Raw genomic sequence first — 23,247 nt, forward strand, 5'->3', positions numbered from 1 at the left:
GCCTGTTAGCGATATTACAAATTTTCGGACAAAGGCAACTCTGTTAACGGCCAGGTACTCATTTTACACATGAGTACGGTGAGAGAATGTGAGTAAAGAGCTTTTTCTAAGGACTCAACTATGCGCCGAGCGCGAGGCTCGTACCCAGGACCTTCCGATCCGAAAGCGAGTGTCATACCACTAGACCACATAGCTGCAGAGATTATTACACCTTCAATTTAAAAATAACAATCAGCAAAGATTACTGTGTGATGAATTTAGAAATTGTGTAATTATTCAATGGAATCTTTCATGCCATTAATAGACAAACCATTTGATTGTATTCCTGCGCAACTGAACTTGTATTGAGTTGGGTCACCATTACTTGTTACGTCACTTGAATAATAAAAACAAAGGGAAGTAATACACAACATTGTGATTCAGAATTTTTTTTTTTTTTTCCCGTCAAAATTCTCTAGGCTCCCGTAGCCTATCCACTCGCCTATTATTTCGCATTTATATTGATATTTATAAGATTAGTAGTGGAGAATCCGAAATATTTGGGGAGAAATATAGGCTATTACTATTACAAACAGGTATTGTGGAAATTAACTCACTCAACCCTAACACCGACTATATCCGTAGTTTACCCGGGTTACTTTTTCTCCATGCCTATTTATTACATTCTCTGAGACAAATTATAGACGTAGTATCGAAGTAATGATTTTTTGTTTTGCTTGTTAATGATAGACGGTCTATTTGAATAAGACTATCTGTGTAAATGCTCATTTTTAATACATTTTTTTCCAATTTCGAAAAGTAGCAAAAGTCTCTCGGATTGAGTGAGTTAATATAGATCGAGACGAATCTTTTGAGCCGTCAAAGATTATTGGTAATAAAATTTGAAGGTGCGCGCGCAAATGAATTTAGCAATAGGGTGGCCAAATGACGAATTTCCCAGGCCTTAGAGTGTTGGCCAGAGACCCCATGTAAAGCGCGTTGAGCCACGTTTAGTTGGATATTTCCCTATATAAAAGCTCAATTATTATAAACTACATTTTAAAAAATTCTTCTGATATTTTTATATTTATAGACTTAACGATGCTCTTGTAGGAAACTGTTTGACTGGGGTATTGTGATAAATTTTGGGACCAATATTGAACATTTAGTAACGTGGGAGAGAGCCTAAATTCTATTAATCAGACTATAAACGTTTAAGGTTACAAATAATTTTGTGTGTTGATATGTGTGTAAATAGGTTATATCCGGCTGGCGGATGTTTTGAGTATTTACTGGATCTCTGACAAACTGGGATTTTGACAAACTGGGTCAGTGACAAACGAGCCTGTGACAAACTGGGCAACATTACAACACAGGCGATTGAAAAATGAAATGCAACATTGGCGAAAGTACCGAACCCTGAGGGACCCCATTCTTCAATTTCCTTACAATACTCGTAGCGTCTCCCAGCGCGACGTGGAATTGTCTTTCCCCTAAGATAGAAGAGAACAACTTCAAGGTCTTTTTGCACCTTATGATCTTTGCAAGTTCGAGCATTATCCTAGGACTACATAATAATATAGATGTCGCTGGCATTTAACCCTTCGCACCAGACCGTATAATAAGCCGCTGATAGGTCTATAAATACAGCACCTGTTTGCTGTTTTTTCTCGTACCCTTGCTCATGGCCTGTTCCGCGGTGCACCCCCCCTCCCTGAAGCCTAAAGTGGCGATTCGATAAGAGAGAAGGAAAAGAGAAAAAAATGATAATATATTAGAATTCAATATATAAGTTTGTTGGGTTTTTTATGTTGTTTGTTTTGTTTTGTTTATTCATTGTAAATTTTTTTAATATTTCGTTTTGTTTTGTTTTTAGGAATTTTACGGCGTTTGAATACGTTTAAGTCATTTCAGCGCCAGTAAAAAAGGGAATGAAAGGGGAAAAGAGTAGATCTGAAGTTAAACGCACAAAAGGACAAGTAAGACAAAGGGAATTTGTTGAAAAAGGGGACTGAAGATTCTACGAGCAATCTATTGTGTTGTTTAAAGTTTTTTTTTTTTTAGTTTTTAAGAGAGAGATAGATAGATAGATAGATAGATAGATAGATAGATAGATAGATAGATAGATAGATAGATAGATAGATAGAGATAGAGAGAGAGAGAGAGAGAGAGAGAGAGAGAGAAAGAGAAAGCGAGAGCGTGTGTATGAGAGAGAGAGAGAGAGAGAGAGAGAGAGAGAGAGAGAGAGAGAGAGAAAGCGGGAGCGTGTGTATGAGATAGGGAGAGGGCGAGAGAGAGAGAGAGTGAGAGAGAGAATGAGGGTGATAGAGTGAGAGAGAGGGAAAGTGAGGGAGATAGAATGAGAGAGAGTGTGTGAGGGTGAGAGCGGGTGAAAGAGGGAGAGAGTGAAAGAGAGAGAGAATGATAGAGAGTCAGTGAGAGAGAGAGAAAAAGAGAAAGTGAGAGAGTGTGTATGAGAGAGAGAAAGAGAAAATGAGAAAGTGTGAGAGAGAGAGATAGAGAGAGAGAGAGAGAGAGAGAGAGAACGATAGAAACAAATCAGAGGAAAGGGAAAAGGAAGAATGTGTGAGACAAAGAGAGTGCATATGTGTGTGTGTGTAACTGTGTGTGTGTATTTTTGTGAGGGAGGGAGAGAGAGGAAGGAAAATAGAGAAAAAGATAGTTAGAGAGAGAATGATTGAGAACAACGAGGCAACGAGAGAGAGAGAGAGAGAGAGAGAGAAGAGAGAGAGAGAGAGAGAAGGTGAGAGGTGTGGTATGAGAGAGAGAAAAAGAGAAATTGAGAGAGCGTTTCAGATATATATAAAGAGAAAATGAGAAAGTGTGTGTGTGTGTGTGTGAGAGAGAGAGAGAGAGAGAGAGAGAGAGAGAGAGAGAGAGAGAGAGAGAGAGAGAGAGAACGATAGAAACAAATCAGAGGAAAGGGGAAAGGAAGAATGTGTGAGACAAAGAGAGTGCATGTGTGTGTGTGTGTATTTAACTGTGTGTGTGTATTTTTGTGAGGGAGGGAGAGAGAGGTAGGAAAATAGAGAAAAAGATAGTTCGAGAGAGAATGATTGAGAACAACGAGGCAACGAGAGAGAGAGAGAGAGAGAGAGAGAGAGAGAGAGAGAGAGAGAGAGAGAGAGGATGGATAAGAGAAGAGAGACGATAAATATAAAATCAAATTAATTCTAAGCCGGATGTTTTAATGATATCCCCGTGCCTCTCTCAGTCATTGTTTTCACCCCCTTATCAATGACGATGTCACGAAGCCCTTCCATTTAGTAGGTATTATTCTTTACGTGCGTTGGCTCACATACTGCTTATATAATCTTATAGGCCTAGGCTAACCCAGCAACAACGATAACACACATAATTTAAGAAAAAGTAATGATATAAAAATTTTAAAAAATTACCCCCTACCTTCACAACCCTCCGCCCCCCCCCCCCCCCTCCCCCTTTCCCCCTTCCCCCCCCCCTCCCCCTTTCCCCCTTTTCCCCTCGGAAACATACAGTTTGCACAAAGGGCAGGGTACACCGAACACACAGCGTGTTAGCCTTGACAATGGGCAACAAGAACTTTGCGCGTCTCTCGTCTGGCGTTTTTTGGATATATGGAATGTAAACAAGGTCAAGGTTATGGAAATGCGACCCGCCGTTACAACCTAGTAATAGCTTTATTAAAATTTTAGGATATAGGTAGAGGGCCGATCAATCGACTTGCACCGATGGTACACATAAATATGGCTGCCTCTATTCTCACCCCCCCCCCCCCCCCCCCCCCCCCCCCCCCCCCCCCCGGCCGATTGGATTACCGAAAAGAACGTCGCCGGCTTTTTTCGATTTGGATTTGATTAATTTTTTTTTTTAATTGTGCAACTTGTGACAAGAAACTTAACAAATTACTGCATGACAACCTTTGGATTAAACATACAACAATTGTGGACTACTGGACTACTATTATGAAGACTAGCATCCGGGGGGGTGAGAATAGTCACTTCGCATAAATATATGCAGCTCTGATATCCGAACCTCGGTTAACATTGCTGTAATGGTGGACACTATTTTGCGTCATTTTTTAAAGATTTCCATCTAATTAAGTGAACCCGAGTTGGTACCCGTTTGAGATGGTGGGTACTCATTCTATTTTCTGAAATGCATAGGTAATATATAAATACTTCCTTGACTGCTGTAAAATGGCAAAATCTATCTCTCTCTCTCTCTCTCTCTCTCTCTCTCTCTCTCTCTCTCTCTCTCTCTCTCTCTCTCTCTCTCTTCTTTCTCTCTCTCGCTCTCATTCTCTCTCTCTCCCTCTCCCTCTTTCTTTCTCTACCTCTCTATCCCTTTCTATCTCTCTCCTCTCTTTCTCTCTTTCGCTCTCCCTCTCTCTCTCTCTCTCCCTCTCTTTCTCTCTCACTTTCTCTCTCTCTCCCCTCTCTCTCTCCCTCTATCTATCTATCTTTCTCTCTCTCTCTCTCTATTTATCTATCTTTCTCTCTAATCTACAACAGCTCCATTTGCGTGATTGTCCCAGTCTACTAAAAGTCTAAAAATATCGAGACTGTAGACAGCTGTCAGGGGCGGTTGCAGAATGATCAATTCAGAACGGCCGGCACAGGAAGTGAGAAAACTCGACCCGCATTTATTTTTTTACCCTCTCCCTCACCCCTCCCGACCACCAAGCAATGATAGGGTAGCTGAGCCTGTTTGACCCGGCGGAAAGAACTGTGTTGTAGACCAACGTTCTATTCAAATCAGTATCACTGTCACAGAAATCGAGGTAGATTCCGAGTCAAAGGTGATAAAATACAAATTATTTAATAACTATGCTACTGGTGCGTTTGTGTGTGTGTGTGTGTGTGTGTGTGTGTGTGTGTGTGTGGCATGCAATAAGAAGTAATATATAGCGAATTACCACCAATTCATCAAGCTCAAAGCGCTTCACAATCTTTCGTTTATAATAAAAGTAAAATAGGTCCACTCACACATCCTATTCTGTTTGACACAATTCATCAATCACATCCTATTCTGTTTGACACAATTCATCAATCACATCCGATTCTGTTTGACACAATTCATCAATCACATCCGATTCTGTTTGACACAATTCATCAATCACATCCTATTCTGTTTGACACAATTCATCAATCACATCCGATTCTGTTTGACACAATTCATCAATCACATCCGATTCTGTTTGACACAATTCATCAATCACATCCTATTCTGTTTGACACAATTCATCAATCACATCCTATTCTGTTTGACACAATTCATCAATCACATCCTATTCTGTTTGACACAATTCATCAATCACATCCTATTCTGTTTGACACAATTCATCAATCACATCCTATTCTGTTTGACACAATTCATCAATCACATCCTATTCTGTTTGACACAATTCATCAATCACATCCGATTCTGTTTGACACAATTCTTCAATCACATCCGATTCTGTTTGACACAATTCATCAATCACATCCTATTCTGTTTGACACAATTCATCAATCACATCCGATTCTGTTTGACACAATTCATCAATCACATCCGATTCTGTTTGACACAATTCATCAATCACATCCTATTCTGTTTGACACAATTCATCAATCACATCCTATTCTGTTTGACACAATTCATCAATCACATCCTATTCTGTTTGACACAATTCATCAATCACATCCTATTCTGTTTGATACAATTCATCAATCACATCCTATTCTGTTTGACACAATTCATCAATCACATCCTATTCTGTTTGACACAATTCATCAATCACATCCGATTCTGTTTGACACAATTCATCAATCACATCCGATTCTGTTTGACACAATTCATCAATCACATCCTATTCTGTTTGACACAATTCATCAATCACATCCGATTCTGTTTGACACAATTCATCAATCACATCCTATTCTGTTTGACACAATTCATCAATCACATCCGATTCTGTTTGACACAATTCATCAATCACATCCTATTCTGTTTGACACAATTCATCAATCACATTCCACACCCTCCCCCCCCCCCCCCCCCCCCCCCTTCATCAAAATATACACAACAAAGCTAACCAATTTTATCAATTCCAATGGATTGTGTGTCATAAATTTATCCTTCACATCTCAAAATATACAAACAACACTAAGAAATATTTTTTTCAAAAAAAAGAGGCTGCAAATATTCATTGCGTCATTAATTGGATTCAGTAGTCTGATGTCACGCCAACCGGCAACGACGGCCATCTTGGTTCTAAACAAAGAAAATCATTACTTTTTATTCTTCATGCTGGCTAGAACTTTTCATATGCCTTGTGATCAGAATATGTAAAAGTCAAAACATGATCAAATTTATGGTTTTTTTTTTCCCTCTGGATACGCTTTTATGCTCGTCGGAGAAATATTTTATACGGGCGTCCGCCATTGTTCCGATAGCTAAGAGCCAGTGTTACTAAGTTACCATGCGTCATTAGGAAGGAAGTGACGTTACGACTGTTGAAGAGTATTACGTCCAACAAAGATTTAAAAGCTGTTAAAAGATGTATGTGTGTGTGTGTGCATGTGTGTTTGAGTTAGTGTGTGTGTCTACGTGTGTGTGTGTGTGTGTGTGTTTGTGTGCCCATATGTATGTGTCGATAAAATTTGAAGAGATGTAAAGCGAATTAAACAATTTGACATTCAAAATTATTATTGGGATCACGATATCGTTACGCGCCACAATCTATTTTTAGTATCTATTCAGTTGTTATGAAAAATAATAAAAATAACAAAATTACACTCACCGGTGTTTGCCCAATATGCATGGAACAGAACTGTTAGAGTAAATAGTTATTCGAATATCAAATATAGTCTCTCTCTCTCTCTCTCTCTCTCTCTCTTTCTCTCGCTCTCTATCTATCTATCTATCTATCTATCTCTCTCTCTCTCTATCTATCTTTCTCTCTAATCTACAACAGCGTCATTTGCGTGATTTCCCAGTCTACAAAAAGTCTAAAAATATCGAGACTGTAGACAGCTGTCAGGGGCGGTTGCAGAATGATCAATTCAGAACGGCCGGCACAGGAAGTGAGAAAACTCGACCCGCATTTATTTTTTTACCCTCTCCCTCACCCCTCCCGACAACCAAGCAATGATAGGGTAGCTGAGCCTGTTTGACCCGGCGGAAAGAACTGTGTTGTAGACCAACGTTCTATTCAAATCAATATCACTGTCACAGAAATCGAGATAGATTCCGAGTCAAAGGTGATAAAATACAAATTATTTAATAACTATGCTACTGGTGCGTTTGTGTGTGTGTGTGTGTATGTGTGTGTGAGTGTGTGTGTGTGTGCTCTTGTAAAGGCGTCAAAATGAGGACATCCATAGGTTACACAAGCCACACAATGAGGACATTTTCAAATAGAGGTCCAACATTTTGGACCTCATTTTTTAAAGACCTCTATGGTCTATGTAATGTCTAGAATGAGGACCTGAAGTGGAAATAAAACGAAGACTTCATTTTGTCCACTTCATTGGTAACGTGTGTATAGCCCATTATACACATATTTTGATCTTATTTTCACACACAACCCATGGGCTCATGAGCAAGTCATTCTCGTGTCATCTTTTGAAATGCTTTATTTGATTGGCTGATTTCAGCCAATCAAATAAGAGTTTAGTACCTAATAGCAGTTCCGATTGTTCTAGTTTCGATTTCCTGTAAAAAGGAGGTCATCCGGGTCACCAAAAGGTCAACGATGCTTTAGGTTTTGAGAAGTCAGGTCATCGACGACTGAGAATTTCCCGACCTCCACTTAGTTCTCGATGCTTTTCTCGTCTCGAGAATCTTGGTCGTCGATGCTTCTCGTATTGAGTCCCGAGTCCCGAGTCTCGAGACTATACTGCGCGAGCGACGCACGCGTTACTAACAATGTGTACTATCTGCATTGTTCACCCCTCTCTCGTCGGCGATGATTCCAGCGAAGCTCGAGTCTTTTTTGCGTCTCGATGCTTTTTTGAGTCTCGAGACTCAAAAAAGTCTCGAGAATCGCTCTAGTCATCGGTGCTTTCATTCAATACCTAGTCATTGGTATTGGGTATTGACGTTATATCATATTTTAAACAGCTAACAAAACACAAACGTCGTAAATAGATCAAAATGGTTATAGGTATCAATGTTTTATTATTATACAAAGTGAATTTATTTAATGTATTTTAAGTTTTAATACAAAAAGCCATCCAAAGCTCAGTTGAAGTGCTACTTCTCGGGAATTCCCGACTTTTCCTTGGTCATCGAGTTCGGGAAGTTTTGAGTGTTGGTGGCCGATGACTTGAGGTATCATCGAGACTTCCGCTCGACACTAGAAAAAGTTTGCGAGGGTCTAAAATCAACATGTCTACTAAACGTTTGACTTTCAAGAACTTTTTTTCGCATTTGCAGGAATTAAATGAAAGGTAAGATATTAAATTATAGTATTTTGTTTTTATTACTTAGTAGTCACACTAATTATTCTTCATAACTTTCTTTCAGACTTTCATGTAAACACAGTTTCGACTTCGACAAAGTTGTGACTGTGCCTTGTACTTGTGCTCTTTTTTGACTATTGAAGAAAAATACCAACCGTGTCATTAGTTTTTCTTTCGGATTAAATATTCTATGGCAATATTTCCTTATTGTGTCAGCATCTATTGTAAAATTTGAAACAAATGTGTAGTTTGTAAGAATATAAGTCAATGTTTAGATCTGGTCATGACGCGCTTACTTCGATCTACATTGTTGTGTCTCGGGTAGGGGTTATAACAGGCTGGAAACTAAGTTGGCAGTGAACACTGAAACAGTTCCAATTGATATATAATTAAATAATGCATTGATAGAAATTTTCCCTGTGTGCTCGCTTTCTTGTATCAAGTCATGTAAAAAAAAAACCAACTTGATGTCTTATTAATATATAAATAAGTTAAGTAAGAATACCACTTGACCATAACGTTCTCCATCACTATCACTAACATTTTCTCTGTCACCACTACCTACAGTCACTGAACTCACACTCTGATCATGACCATCATCACCATTGTCAACAAAAATGCTTTAACTTTTACCTTTAATATTATCATTGTTGCTGTTATCGTCACTTACTTTTAATGAGTCTTTGCTCATCTCGTCGTATCATTTGTAATGGTAGACCTAATCACTGGGTTTTGATATTTCATACACAGAAAATCACAAAGAGACAACAAAGTATCAGAATCTCCGAAAGAGGATGAAGATAATGAAGTAAACAGGAAACACGACATCTTAAAACCAGAAGCAGAACTTGACCCGAGTGACCCTGATTCTATCAGAAATCCTTTCACTGATAGTTCCTCTAGTGAATGGTATGTTTTAAAAGTAATATAATTGGGATTGCTAACCTCATTATTTCTTGAAAATTAATTATCTACTCTCCTGGAATGATTCAACATTTTTTAATTATTAAGAGAAATCACGTTGACTATAATATTGATATTGATAATAATTTTGATGGTTAGTGGTCAGACTAATGACCTTGAGCAATATGTGATTTTTCGTCTGGTCGGTGTGACCTTTTGAGACACTTAACATTTATTACGACATTCATCACAGATGTGAATATGGTGAGAGTACTACACTACCATGTATATTGTGTAAGTTTCCAGGAAGCTGTTAGAATAAATTATATGTTCTGTGGTACCTGTTCCTTCTTTTTCTTCTTTTTTATGTAGCAATTTATTTTTTTAATTTTAAATATTTTATTTGTTCAATTGTTCTGTAAAGGAACAAATACAGATTATTATATATATATATATATATATATATATATATATATATATATATATATATATATATAATATATATGAAACCATTTTCTTTCAGGGAGCCCAATTCCACCGATGAAGAAGACATTAAACTTTCAGACGAAGAGATATCAAATAAAAGTTCAAGGTAGGCAAATGGGATTTGAAAATTCTTAGTCCAGTGTTAATCATATTGCTAAGTAAATAAAAATTAAATATATACATAAGCACCGAAAAGGCTAGTCCAAAACTGTGGGTTAATCCGTAATGCAAAAAAAAACAAAAAAACCCAACCTATTTCTCTATTGTATTGTCTATAGTGAATAATCTGGAAAGACGGTTAATCTGAGGTAATTTCTTGTTCCCAAACATTTCGTATTAAGCATTGTGACCTCCATTCCAATCAAAATGTCTCATTATAATTGAGATCTCATTTTAACTGATCTCCTATGAAAACAAAGTATGGTAAAAAGAATAAAAAAGGTTGCATTTATAAAGCGCTTATCTACGGTCTAAGCACTTTACAATGACAATTCACTTTCCCCAATAAACAGCAAACATGTAACACATAGGACAAGACAGGCGACCTGTTAGGTGCGTTACAATTTAATGGGACAAAGGCAGAGCTGTCTTAACTGCCAGGTACTCATTTACACCTGAGTTGAGTGAGCTAATGCATTTAAAGGACACAACGCCCTGACAATAATTTCTGGGAGACAAGTTTTTTGTCACCCATCCATTCACCCATCATGTTCAATATGGCTTGACTATTCCAATTGATGAGACGTGGTTCCACTTCGGCCACTATTATTACAACTACTACAATAGATGCCGGATTCAAGCACGGCGTTTGTGAGGAGAGAAAAGTGTGCTTGAATGCGAAATTGACTTTATATTGTTATTTATCTCTTAAAAAAAGGGTATTTTTTTAACGCCCCTTTAAACACAGAATAGGTTATATAAAAGGCGACACCTCCGATTTAAAGTAAGTGTGCATTTAAAGTAAGTGTGCGATAGAACTATGGGATACAGCCGTGAAAACTCTGGTTTTGAGAAAAAAATTCCACTGTGGGATTCGAACCCCTGCCCTCGAGGACCAAAGGCGAGTGACATAACCATTTGGCTTACTTATTTCTGTCTTATTATGATACACGTCTTTTCTTTATCTCTGGTCTTTTTAGACGTTTGCTTTGTGTGGTAATGTTTTTTATCTTTTCTTTTCTTTTTTTTTTTGCATGTGTGTGTTTGTGCTCTTGTAAAGGCGTCAAAATGAGGACATCCATAGGTTACACAAGCCACACAATGAGGACATTTTCAAATAGAGGTCCAACATGTGTGGAATCCATTGTGATGGTGGGTGGATGGGGTGAAAAAATGAAGATAAAAAATTGCCGACCTGACTGCTTTTGGCTAGAGTGTAAATTCATTGAAATGTTCATGTAAATTGTATCTTTTCATGAGTGGACTGAGAAAAATAAGAAAATCGCACTCCATTTTTATCCAGCCACATTATAATTGTTCTATTTCTTCTTATTTCTCAGCTACCCGGTGGATCAACACATCAGCGATTCTTGCTCTTCTTCTGGAAGTGCAAGCCCTCAGTATCCCATGCTGTTCACAACAAACACGAACGCTCCACCAATTGATATACAGCCACAATTTAAGAAATGGAGTAAATATCATTCATGTTTTTATTGTGATAAACAGATTATCAAAATGGCTAGACATTTAGAAATGAAGCACAAAAATGAGTTATCGGTTGGCCAAATATTGTCATTGCCAAAAGGGTCTTATGAGAGAAGGAAAGCTTGGGTGAAGATAATAAAAGAAGGAGATTACAAACATAACTTTGATGTATTGGAAAAAGAAGAAGGTATATTGATTCCAAAATATCGAGGAAAAAATGTACAAGTTGATGCACTTGTTCCCTGTCCCACTTGTAAAGGCTTATATCGCAAAAAGAAAGTAGCAGCTCATTCCTTAACCTGCTGTACAAGAAAACCTAGACGGGCCTATAGGGAAGGGAGTCTTATGTTACCTGTACCAAAGAATGTTTCAAAGTCCTTGTGGCAAAATGTCTTACTAAAGATGAAAGATGACTCGATATCCCAGAAGGCAAAAAGCGATGCATTGATTATTGCATTTGGAGAGCGAACATACCACAAACGTGATGTTGAAGAGCACACTGCTGGCCATATTAGTGGTAGAATGAGAGAACTTGCGCGACTCGTAATAGATTTAGAAGATCGGTCAAATGGAAATATTAAATCCCTCACAGATGCTCTCCTTGTGAAAAACTTTGACACCCTTGTCGAATCTGTCCGCAGTGTTGCAGAGTATTCGGATGAAACACATTCATTTGGGAAGGGTTCCCTTGCTCTCAAGCTCGGATTCTCTGTAAAGAAATGTGCATTCATACTGAAGTCACATGCCATCCAAAAGAGTGACCAAATGCAGAAAGATAATGCTGATAATTTTTTATCCCTTTTCACTGGAAACTGGTGTGATCAGCAAGCCAATCACTAGAAAGAAGGAAGTTCAACAGCCCCCAACTACTCCCTTGTTGTCAGGATGTAGAAAAACTGTACAGTTATGTTAAGAATCTAAAAGTGGATGATTATCCCTCTGTAGCAAAAGCAGCTTTGTGTGAAATTTCTCTTTTCAACAGAAAAAGAGGTGGTGAGGTTCAGCGTTTGACTCTAGAGAATTTAGAAATGGGCAAAAAAAATCAGGAACCCGTTGATGATGAGATCATTCAATCTCTTACAGAAACAGAAAGAAGACTTGTTCAAACATTCACTCGCATAGAAATCAGAGGCAAATTCAATCGCCGGGTAGCTGTACTACTGACACACTCAATGTTGACCAAGATTGACATCATCATGAGGGAAAGAGATAGATTATCAATAAAGAGCAAATACCTCTTCGCTACTCCAAATGGAGAGAGGCCATATCGTGGAAGCGATGTCATTAGAGTTATGGCAATTGAAGCTGGTGTTTCCAATCCACATATTTTTACCTGGACGTCTTTAAGAAAACAAGTTGCAACTATATCCAAGCTTTAGAAATTTCTGACACTGAACAAGACCAGTTAGCTCAATTTCTGGGACATGATATCCGCGTTCACCGCGATTTTTATCGCTTACCTCATGACATTCTCCAAAAGGCCAAAGTTGCAAAAATACTTATGAAAATCAACGCTGGGAAAAGCACTTCTGTGGAGGACTACTCACTGGAAGGAAATTTTGAATTGGAACCAGATAACAACAGTAGCTCAGGAGAGTCAGATATGGATGAAGAAGTGGAGAAATGCCAAAAAGACACACAAGAATTAGGGCCAAGTGAGATCAAGGAGCCATACGCTATTGTAGACAGATATGAACGTGTGGGACTTAACGAGAATTCCTCTGATACGAGAAAAAGTGGGAAAAGGCATAAATGGACACAAGCAGAAAGACATGCCGTTCTTAAACACCTTTCGGTATTCATAAGAATGAAAAAAGTACCCGGTAAAGCAGATATTGAAAGAGCAATAAATCAAGAACAATGTCTAAATGCAAGGTCATGGCGAAATGTTAAGGATTTCTGTTACAACGAAATAAAAAAATCTGTAGGAAAGTATTAGTCCAAAAATAACAGTAACCTACATGATTGATTATATCACATCCATATAAAAATTGTTGTCACTTTCTTTTTTAACCTTCTCTTGATATAAGAAATATTGTGTACATGTATCAATGACTCTTACGATGGCTGAACATGTCTGTCTATAAAATTGCCTGTTGCTTAATAAGTTTTTTTAGCTAATGGATGATTGTTATGAAACTCAAACATAGTTTTTATTCAATAGTGTTTTTAATGGACGATTGTGTTTTATCTTTGTCTTGCTGAATGAAATGCACTATCACACATAACTTTTGTGGTGACATGAGTACTTTTAAAATTATTTCCTTTACATGATAATTTGTATTGCTATGTGGTCTAGAGGTTAGCAACACGACTTCTGATCCAGTGTTAATTGAAGTCATGGATTCAAACCCCATTGAGTAGTTGAGTCCTTGATCGGAAAAAGCGCTTAAATCCCATGTTCGAGTCTAATATGCTGCATGACCCGCCCTTTGTGTTGAGTGTTGTTGTGGCTGGGGACCTATTGTAAAGTGCTTTGAGCACGTTTAGTGGATATTGTGTTGTATAAATGCTCTCTTTTGTTAATAATTTTATATATGATGAATTGTTAAAAATGACTGTTTCTAATCCAAATGCAGTCACCTGGGCTAGTCTAGTAAAAACGTTATTGTACCATTGTGGTCTGGGGATTTATTGGGAATTACAAAGTGTAAAACATGTTGATTTGTTCTTGTCTCTTTACAAAGAATACAAGGCATGTATATACAAGAATGGAATGAAGAGGTGGCAAATACAGGTTCATTTAAACTTTTCAAGAACATCAGGTCATAATTTAAATATGAAGAATACTTGAATATGGTGAACATGTCTCACCGTATTTCTATCACAAAAATTAGACTTAGTAAGTTGGCATTAGGGAGAGGCTAAATAGGCTACATTAACTTGTTCATTGGCCTTGTATGATTAATACTGTTGAGTGTATTTACTCATGGAGCCAGTGAAGGAAGGATACAGTGGGCTGAACACCTGCTTGTCTATTTTTCCTGTTCCATAGTAATCTCCAACTTGCACTTGACCTTGTCCTTTAAATGGTACTTAAGGTTTAGTGCACAGTTGACCACTACACTGCAATAGACGGTATTTTCAGGGGTTGGATAAACAAACAAGTTTGCATTTGTTTCTAATAGAACGAGGGAGATGGGGTAAAAATAAGTTAGAGAAAAAAGTATATATGTGAGCTTGCTGGGATTATTGAATATGGATATTGGCTCTTATATAACCTAGTTTGTGTTGAAAGCGCCGTTAAACCCCACAAACAAACAAACAAGAATATGAATATCACTGTCTGTTAGTTTTTCCTCGAATGTGAATGAAAGAAATATATGTTGTCTAATTCAATGTTGATTAATCGGTAATCCTAATATTCACAATTTCTTACGACTTATGAAAAGTACTGAATTTAACACTGTGAAAAGGTTGGAAATGCTATGTTTTAGAATTCTCAATCAATATGGAAGGGAATTGATGGCAACAAGAAATAAAGTACCGAAGATTTCTAATCAAGTTAAAATAGAAAATTAATCTGAGTACATGAATAGTAAATAAAGTGATATACCATCATCATCATCATCATCATCATCATCATCACCATCATATTTTTTTTTTCACAAATGTTTTTGTTATGATTATATAGATTGTATTTGAAAAATTGGTTGAAAACCTAATAAAAATGTTATTTGTTAAAATATGAATCATGATGCCTACATTTCTTCACTTTTTAAATGATTTGTATGATTTAGATAAATGTAATTCAATGCACTTTCTGTGTGATGGGATGAACTCAAAAAGGATCATTTTTTAATTTATTTTTCCCCGGGCCTCTAACCCTTACCGCCATGGTTAATGCTGTTACTTAATATTTCAATCCAATTCAGTGTTACTCATTTCAAACTTGAATTTATTTTTTACCTAAAGTAGTAGCTTTCATTCGTCCATCAGACTTTTATCATACCTTTTTCTGGTTAGTATTAGTTTTATTTTTACTCATTCTTTCATCAACCTTAAATGTTATTATTAAATCTATTCTATCCTGATCCTAAAGAGGAACACAGGTGAACACAGGATCCTATATTCCCCATAAACTTACTTGTTATGCTTACATGTAGCTTATAATTTTTGTTGTGTATTTTTCTTTTATATTTGATCTTTATACATCATGAATCGGCATTCAAAGCTACTAAAATTATCTATGATTTGAAACCGTCGAAATATTATTTGGTTGGTTGTGTATCAGTAACAATCAAGTGAAATTTTCTTGGTTCATGATAAACATGACAACACTTATTTAATTTAGTTTCGTGAACATTCCCAATCAACGTAATTGTAATTAATACAAAGTCAATCGAAATGTGCTTAATAAAGTTTCATTTAAAATTTATTCTTGCCTTTTGATGATTATTCAACAGTTGTGGCAATTTTTAAAATGTTTCATTGTGGTTTGTTTTGTCACACGTCTATGATTCATGATGACGTTTTAAGTTTGTTTCATACAGTGCACCCTGCCTGGAGAGGTCACGTTTAGTTGGATGGAGGTTGTATGCAATCAGTAGGGTTGTATCGCACTGTCCCATACAAATCCACCAATTGCACATGCTTTATCAGTGCCTGCTCCCATATTGCTCATGGGGAGATTTTGTAGCTGGATTATAGAAAAACAAAATGGGTATTTCAGTTCTCTTCGCAAAAATTGCAAATAAATTTGAGAGCTGTTTGAAGTTTTTATCAAAAGAACAAACAGTGCTACTGGAGTTTGGTTAGATCCAGCTCGGCTTGTACAAGATGCATTGTGCTGATGTGGTCCTGATTCAATACGACTCTTATCCTGTCTGGAAGCAAATTTGTGCATGTATTGGATTTGAACCTCTATAACTACTATTAATAATTTGTACAAGTTAGCTAAAGGCAAATCAGTGCCAGAAAGGCACAGAGAGAAGGCATGTTGAGCTGGCATTGGTTTCATTTGATTTTTTTAAAAAAATCCTTTTTCTTCAATCTTCATCTACTATTCATTACCCTATCGCTTAATATGAGATGCATTGTACTTATGGGGCATAATGGGCAGGTGATTGGACTATGGATCAAGCGGTCCAAATTCGAACCTGGCTAAGTCCATTGCAATTTTTCAAGAAAATTTACTGATTGCTCCATTCAACCAAGGTGTAACAAGTACCGGTTTTGTTGGGGGAAAGTGTCTCTGCGATAATACTAGCATCCTGAATCCTATTGAGAGTAATGCATCATTGGTGTCTTACTTCATTCTTACCCAAACCGGAATAAGCTCCAACTCTCATGAGTCTTAGTTACCAAGTTATGGTCATGGGTTTTTTTATTCTATGACCTCAATCTGTTCTCACACAAATCATAAGGCCTCATTCCACATACACACTGGTTACACATTACCTATCATTGGACCTCCTTTGGCCACATGTCCCCATTTTGATTCGTGGCAATATAAAGCTTCAAATAATATTTAACTCAAATTTAAAGTTGCAGTCATCTTGTGGATGATTGCTTCTTGCCAGAACGTCTTATAAAAACTGTTTAAAGCAGTTCTTTCTATAGGGCCTCATTGTGCGTTTGAATGACACAAACCTCATTTAAGGCCGAATACACGTAAGTGTGTGTGTGTGTGTGTGTGTGTGTGTGTGTGTGTGTGTGGCATGTAATAAGAAGTAATATATAGCGAATTACCACCAATTCACCAAGCTCAAAGCGCTTCACAATCTTTCGTTTATAATAAAAGTACAATAGGTCCACTCACACATCCTATTCTGTTTGACACAATTCATCAATCACATCCTATTCTGTTTGACACAATTCATCAATCACATCCTATTCTGTTTGACACAATTCATCAATCACATCCTATTCTGTTTGACACAATTCATCAATCACATCCTATTCTGTTTGACACAATTCATCAATCACATCCTATTCTGTTTGACACAATTCATCAATCACATCCTATTCTGTTTGACACAATTCATCAATCACATCCTATTCTGTTTGACACAATTCATCAATCACATCCTATTCTGTTTGACACAATTCATCAATCACATCCTATTCTGTTTGACACAATTCATCAATCACATCCTATTCTGTTTGACACAATTCATCAATCACATCCTATTCTGTTTGACACAATTCATCAATCACATCCTATTCTGTTTGACACAATTCATCAATCACATCCTATTCTGTTTGACACAATTCATCAATCACATCCTATTCTGTTTGACACAATTCATCAATCACATCCTATTCTGTTTGACACAATTCATCAATCACATCCTATTCTGTTTGACACAATTCATCAATCACATCCTATTCTGTTTGACACAATTCATCAATCACATCCTATTCTGTTTGACACAATTCATCAATCACATCCTATTCTGTTTGACACAATTCATCAATCACATCCTATTCTGTTTGACACAATTCATCAATCACATCCTATTCTGTTTGACACAATTCATCAATCACATCCTATTCTGTTTGACACAATTCATCAATCACATCCTATTCTGTTTGACACAATTCATCAATCACATCCTATTCTGTTTGACACAATTCATCAATCACATCCTATTCTGTTTGACACAATTCATCAATCACATCCTATTCTGTTTGACACAATTCATCAATCACATTCCACACCCCCCCCCCCCCCCCCCCCTTCATCAAAATATACACAACAAAGCTAACCAATGTTATCAATTCCAATGGATTGTGTGTCATAAATTTATCCTTCACATCTCAAAATATACAAACAACACTAAGAAATATTTTTTTCAAAAAAAAGAGGCTGCAAATATTCATTGCGTCATTAATTGGATTCAGTAGTCTGATGTCACGCCAACCGGCAATGACGGCCATCTTGGTTCTAAACAAAGAAAATCATTACTTTTTATTCTTCATGCTGGCTAGAACTTTTCATATGCCTTGTGATCAGAATATGTAAAAGTCAAAACATGATCAAATTTATGGGGTTTTTTTTCCCTCTGGATACGCTTTTATGCTCGTCGGAGAAATATTTTATATGGGCGTCCGCCATTGTTCCGATAGCTAAGAGCCAGTGTTACTAAGTTACCATGCGTCATTAGGAAGGAAGTGACGTTACGACTGTTGAAGAGTATTACGTCCAACAAAGATTTAAAAGCTGTTAAAAGATGTATGTGTGTGTGTGTGTGTGTGCATGTGTGTTTGAGTTAGTGTGTGTGTCTATGTGTGTGTGTGTGTGTGTTTGTGTGCCCATATGTATGTGTCGATAAAATTTGAAGAGATGTAAAGCGAATTAAACAATTTGACATTCAAAATTATTATTGGGATCACGATATCGTTACGCGCCACAATCTATTTTTAGTATCTATTCAGTTGTTATGAAAAATAATAAGAACAACAAAATTACACTCACCGGTGTTTGCCCAATGTGCATGGAACAGAACTGTCAGAGTAAATAGTTATTCGAACATTAATTATCGTCTCTCTCTCTCTCTCTCTCTCTCTCTTTCTCTCTCTCTGTTTCAAAAGTTTTGAACTGAGATATTGCTAAGTTTAGTTAGAAGGTCAGTTTTTAAAATCAAAAATGAGTTCTTGTCAACAATGATGAAATCATTTTTTTGTACATCTTCGAGAAATAGCAAAGCTTAATTTCACTTCTAAATATTTTTTTACATCTGGTCAAGTTGAAAAAGTATGAAATTTGAGAAAAGTTGCTGGATACCTTTCCCCATATATCTATCTGACCATAACCTCATGAAAAATCACCCGATTTACTTCAAAAAAAGATAAAATGCTTAGGTATGCATATTCTTTCAGAAAATGAAAAAAAAAAATATATGCAAAAATGGAATTTTCACCTTCCGACTGACACATGTCTGACCAATGTACCTCCATATCTTGTCTCAATGGTTTGTCATGAAGGGACTCCAGGGTGTTTTACTGTCATTTTCTTTTCTTATATATATATAATTTGCGCAAAGCGCGCATGTGTGTGTGTGTGTGTGTGTGTGTGTGTGTGTGTATGTAAGAAAATTCTTAAACTGCTGCTTTTGGGTTTTGTTCTTTTGTTTTGTTTTTGTTTTTACAAGGGCTGAAATGGAACCCTCTTACCGTTTTTTGCTGTTACGCTATTGGAAAATCAGATTTTCCACAAGAATCAAAGGGGTATGTATAATCCACGTGCCCATATTAGCAGGTCAAATAAACGAACGCAATATGCTCCAACAGTCGTGATGTCACTTCCCTCGTAATGACGCATTAGTAACTGGTTCTAAACTATCGGGAAAATGGCGGACGCCCTTATGAAATACTTCTCCGACGAGTGTATCCAGAGAAGAAATACATTATAAATATTATCATATTTTGACTTTTATACATTCTGATTACATTGACATGTGAAAAAGTTCTAGCCAGCCTGAAGAATGAAAACGATCGATTTTCTTTGTTTAGAACCAAGCTGTTCATTGCTGGGCGGACGTGACATCAGACTATTGAATCCTATTATTATGGGCTTGAATTAACATTGTCGTGATGGACAATATCACGCGTTTGTTTGAGAGTTTTCCCATTACAACAACGAGCCCATACATAACACTTTTGGTTATCAGACCTCAAATAGGTGCGTGTTGGGTACGATATTAATCAATAAAACGTGAGCCCCCCCCCCCCCCCCCACCCTTTCGTGAAAATGAAAACTGAAAAAGGTACACACTAACTCCCCCCCCCCCAACCCACCCACTGCGCGCGTGCATGCCACCCAAGATTTTTTTTTTAATGAAAGAGAACAGGAACAAACAAAAAGAAGCCATGATAGAAAGATTTGATTTAATCTCCTGTTTCACGAGTCATTCATTATCTCCCTTTAAAAAAAAAAATAACAACAAAGCTCTCTTATTGTCTTCCTGCTTGTGGCGTAAGCCTTGCTCGTATGGTGGGGAGTGCGGGGGGGGGGGGGGGGGGGGGTGTCATGTATGGTTTTCATGGCTTGGGTTAAGCATACGGTATACGACTTCCGCTTTCTCTATTCTATTTTTTTTTAAAGAATGTCTTTTTTTACTATCGTTTTCTATTCTTTAAAATAAGCTATGAAAGTTTTAAAATGCGCTTTCGGCAAAGGTCAATGTCGTATTTTACGTTTTGTTCAACCGTCGGGTCTAACTAAGGGTGGGCGCTAGTCGATAGTGCTAGAGGTCATTATCGAGTACTGTATCGAAACCATTATCGATAAGTACTGAGTACTGATATCGACTACCGTCTAGCCCAGTTCTAACCAGTCTGTTATGGACTCATTATTGATTATTGGGAATACTCTTAAAACGTGTGCCTAGAATTTTAAAGTCTGATACTCTTAATTGGATTCAGTAGCGGTGTGTCTTTTTTACGAAACCCGCCGAAACCCGCCAAAACCTTAGTCTCAGGTTCACTCCCGACTGGTGTACACTTTCCTGGGTCTCGGATTCACTCCCCATAACTGCTGGATATTGTCCGGTTTCGCCGGGTTTCGTAAAAAAAAAGCACTAATTCTTTTTTACAAAACTCGCCGAAACCCAGTCTCAGGTTCACTCCCCAGTGGTGTACACTTCCCTGAGTTCCAGGTTCACTCCCCACTACTACCTACTTCCCATAACTTTGTCGGGTTTCGGCGGGTTTCGTAAAAAAGACACACCCATTCAGTAGTCTGATGTCACGCCGACTGGCAACGGCGGCCATCTTGGTTCTAAACAAAGAAAATCATCACTTTTTATTCTTCAAGCTGGCTACAACTTTTCATATGTCTTGTGATCAGAATGTGTAAAAGTCAAAACATGATCAAATTTATGTTTTTTCCCCTCTGTTTTTATGCTTTTACGCTTTTATGCTCGCCGGAGAAATATTTTATACGGGCGTCCGCCATTGTTCCGATAGTTTAGAGCCAGTGTTACTAAGTTACCATGCGTCATTAGGAAGGAAGTGACGTTACGAATATTGAATCCTATTGTGCGGCGATGTAGTCTAGTGGTATGACACTCGCTTTCGGATTGGAAGGTCATGGGTTCAAGCTTTGCTCGACGTATAGTTGAGTCCTTGGAAAAGGGTCTTTACTCATATTGTCTCACCGTACTCAGATGTAAAACAAGTACCTAGCGTTGTCTCTGTCCGAAAGAAAAAATTGTAATATCGCCTAACAGGCGTCATGTCCCGTCCTACACGTTAAGTGTTGCTGTTGGCCAGGGACCTCTTGTAAAGCGCTTTGAGAGTATTTTGTTTTTGTTGGGTTTCTTTCTTTTTCAACTTGATAATTTACATTGTTAAGTGCCCAGAGCGTGTGTTTTACACGAGAATGATGGCTCTTCAAATGTGTATTGTTAATGACCACAATCTCACATCGTCTCATATTCTGTCTTCTCCGGGTATAGATAGAACGAAGTTGACGTCACTCACGTCTTTGTTATTGTTTTTTTGACATTTCATATTTATGAGCATTTCTCACTAAACTGTACCAGACTATAAACGTTCTTCATTATTGTTATTATTATTATTATTATTATTATTATTATTATTATTATTATTATTATTATTATTATTATTATTATTGTAGTAGTAGTAGTAGTAGTAGTAGTAGTAGTAGTAGTAGTAGTAGTAAGTAGTAGTAGTAGTAAGCTCGAAGTCCTCAGCGTGACTGACAATCAAAATATATAAATATCAACGGAATGTACTCCTCTTCATCTAAAAAAGTTTTGTGTGTTGGTCCGCTATAGATAGTATGCGCTTGGCTAAGAAGCTCATAACATTGCCATCCGGAAGTGTAACGGACCAACACACAAAAGTGTGTGTATCCATGAACGTTTATAGTCGGGTTAATACAGTTCAGTGAACATTACTCATAAACGCAGATTGCAAAAAAAATAAAAAATAACAAAGACCTGAGTGACGTCATCTTCGAACTATCTATACCTGCGGATGACAATGTCGTGAGATTCTTAGCCAAGTGGACAGCATCTATAAAACTGTCTCATTTTTGTGATTCCCCAGATGTGTCTTTCCCTGAGATGAATATCGTTCTCAACAAAACAGTGACGTGCGGGGAGAACAAGCCAAGCCGATTCATCGCCCCGACATTCACTTGCAATGACGTGAGGTAAGATTTCCTGTGTTTCTGTCTGTCTGTCTGTCTGTCTGTCTGCTTGCTGCAATAAACTCAAGTATGAATAAGTACCTGGTCTTCGCTGAATGTGAGGGGTGATTTTTACTCTAATATATCTGTCTGTCTATCTGTCTGTCTGTCTGCTTGCTTCCCTGTATGTTTGTCTGTCTGTCCGTCTGTTTGTGTGTCTGTCTGTCTGTCTGTCTGTCTGTCTGCTTGCTGCTATAAGCTCAAGTATGAATAAGTACCTGGTCTTCGCAGGATGCGAGGGATGCTTTTAAGGTGCAAATGTGTAGTTTAACTCTCTCCTCACCAGCCATTTTCAGGATTTTCCCCAAAACTTTACACCCAACTAACACAAAAATATTTTTTTCTATCACTCTAGCACAATAGCAGTAAGTTCTTGCAATAAGTTAAATAGTGTATTTAGCAAAAAATGCTCTACAACACACTGTTCATTTTCTTTACATTATATGATGTACAATAGAAATTTGAATAAGAATAATGTTGGTTGTATCGTAACGAATGTGACGATTTTACTATAGTTGGTAAGGAGAGGGTTAATACTGGCCCTAGTGTTATGTCATTTTAAAATGGCACTAAGCACATAATATCGCACTCGACTAGGTGTGGATGAGTACCGGACAATAAAAAAAA

At 37.4% G+C, this 23,247-nt stretch overlaps 3 protein-coding genes across 8 annotated transcripts in view; 2 read left to right on the forward strand and 1 right to left on the reverse strand.

Moving 5' to 3' along the window:
• LOC144956890 (uncharacterized) overlaps positions 1 to 23,247 on the reverse strand; it is a 602,990-nt gene that overhangs the window by 298,522 nt on the left and 281,221 nt on the right. The window lies entirely within an intron of this gene.
• Positions 1 to 23,247, forward strand: part of LOC144957330 (uncharacterized) — a 190,961-nt gene that overhangs the window by 157,253 nt on the left and 10,461 nt on the right. For all 6 annotated transcript variants that reach the window (XM_078888477.1, XM_078888478.1, XM_078888474.1 and 3 more), the window contains one exon: positions 22,479 to 22,584. In XM_078888477.1, the coding sequence (XP_078744603.1) occupies positions 22,479 to 22,584 (106 nt within the window). The remainder of the gene's footprint in view (positions 1 to 22,478; positions 22,585 to 23,247) is intronic.
• LOC144956284 (uncharacterized) lies at positions 8,216 to 12,823 on the forward strand. Its single transcript, XM_078886760.1, has 4 exons — positions 8,216 to 8,414; positions 9,177 to 9,335; positions 9,853 to 9,921; positions 11,315 to 12,823. The coding sequence occupies exons 1-4, from the start codon at positions 8,353 to 8,355 to the stop codon at positions 12,297 to 12,299; spliced, it is 1,275 nt and encodes a 424-aa protein (XP_078742886.1). The 5' UTR covers positions 8,216 to 8,352; the 3' UTR covers positions 12,300 to 12,823.

This window comes from Berghia stephanieae, chromosome 11, assembly GCF_034508935.2.
Source record: "Berghia stephanieae isolate SIO BIC M18660-M18661 chromosome 11, UCSD_Bste_1.3, whole genome shotgun sequence".
In the NCBI taxonomy this organism is placed as follows: Eukaryota; Metazoa; Mollusca; class Gastropoda; order Nudibranchia; family Aeolidiidae; genus Berghia; species Berghia stephanieae.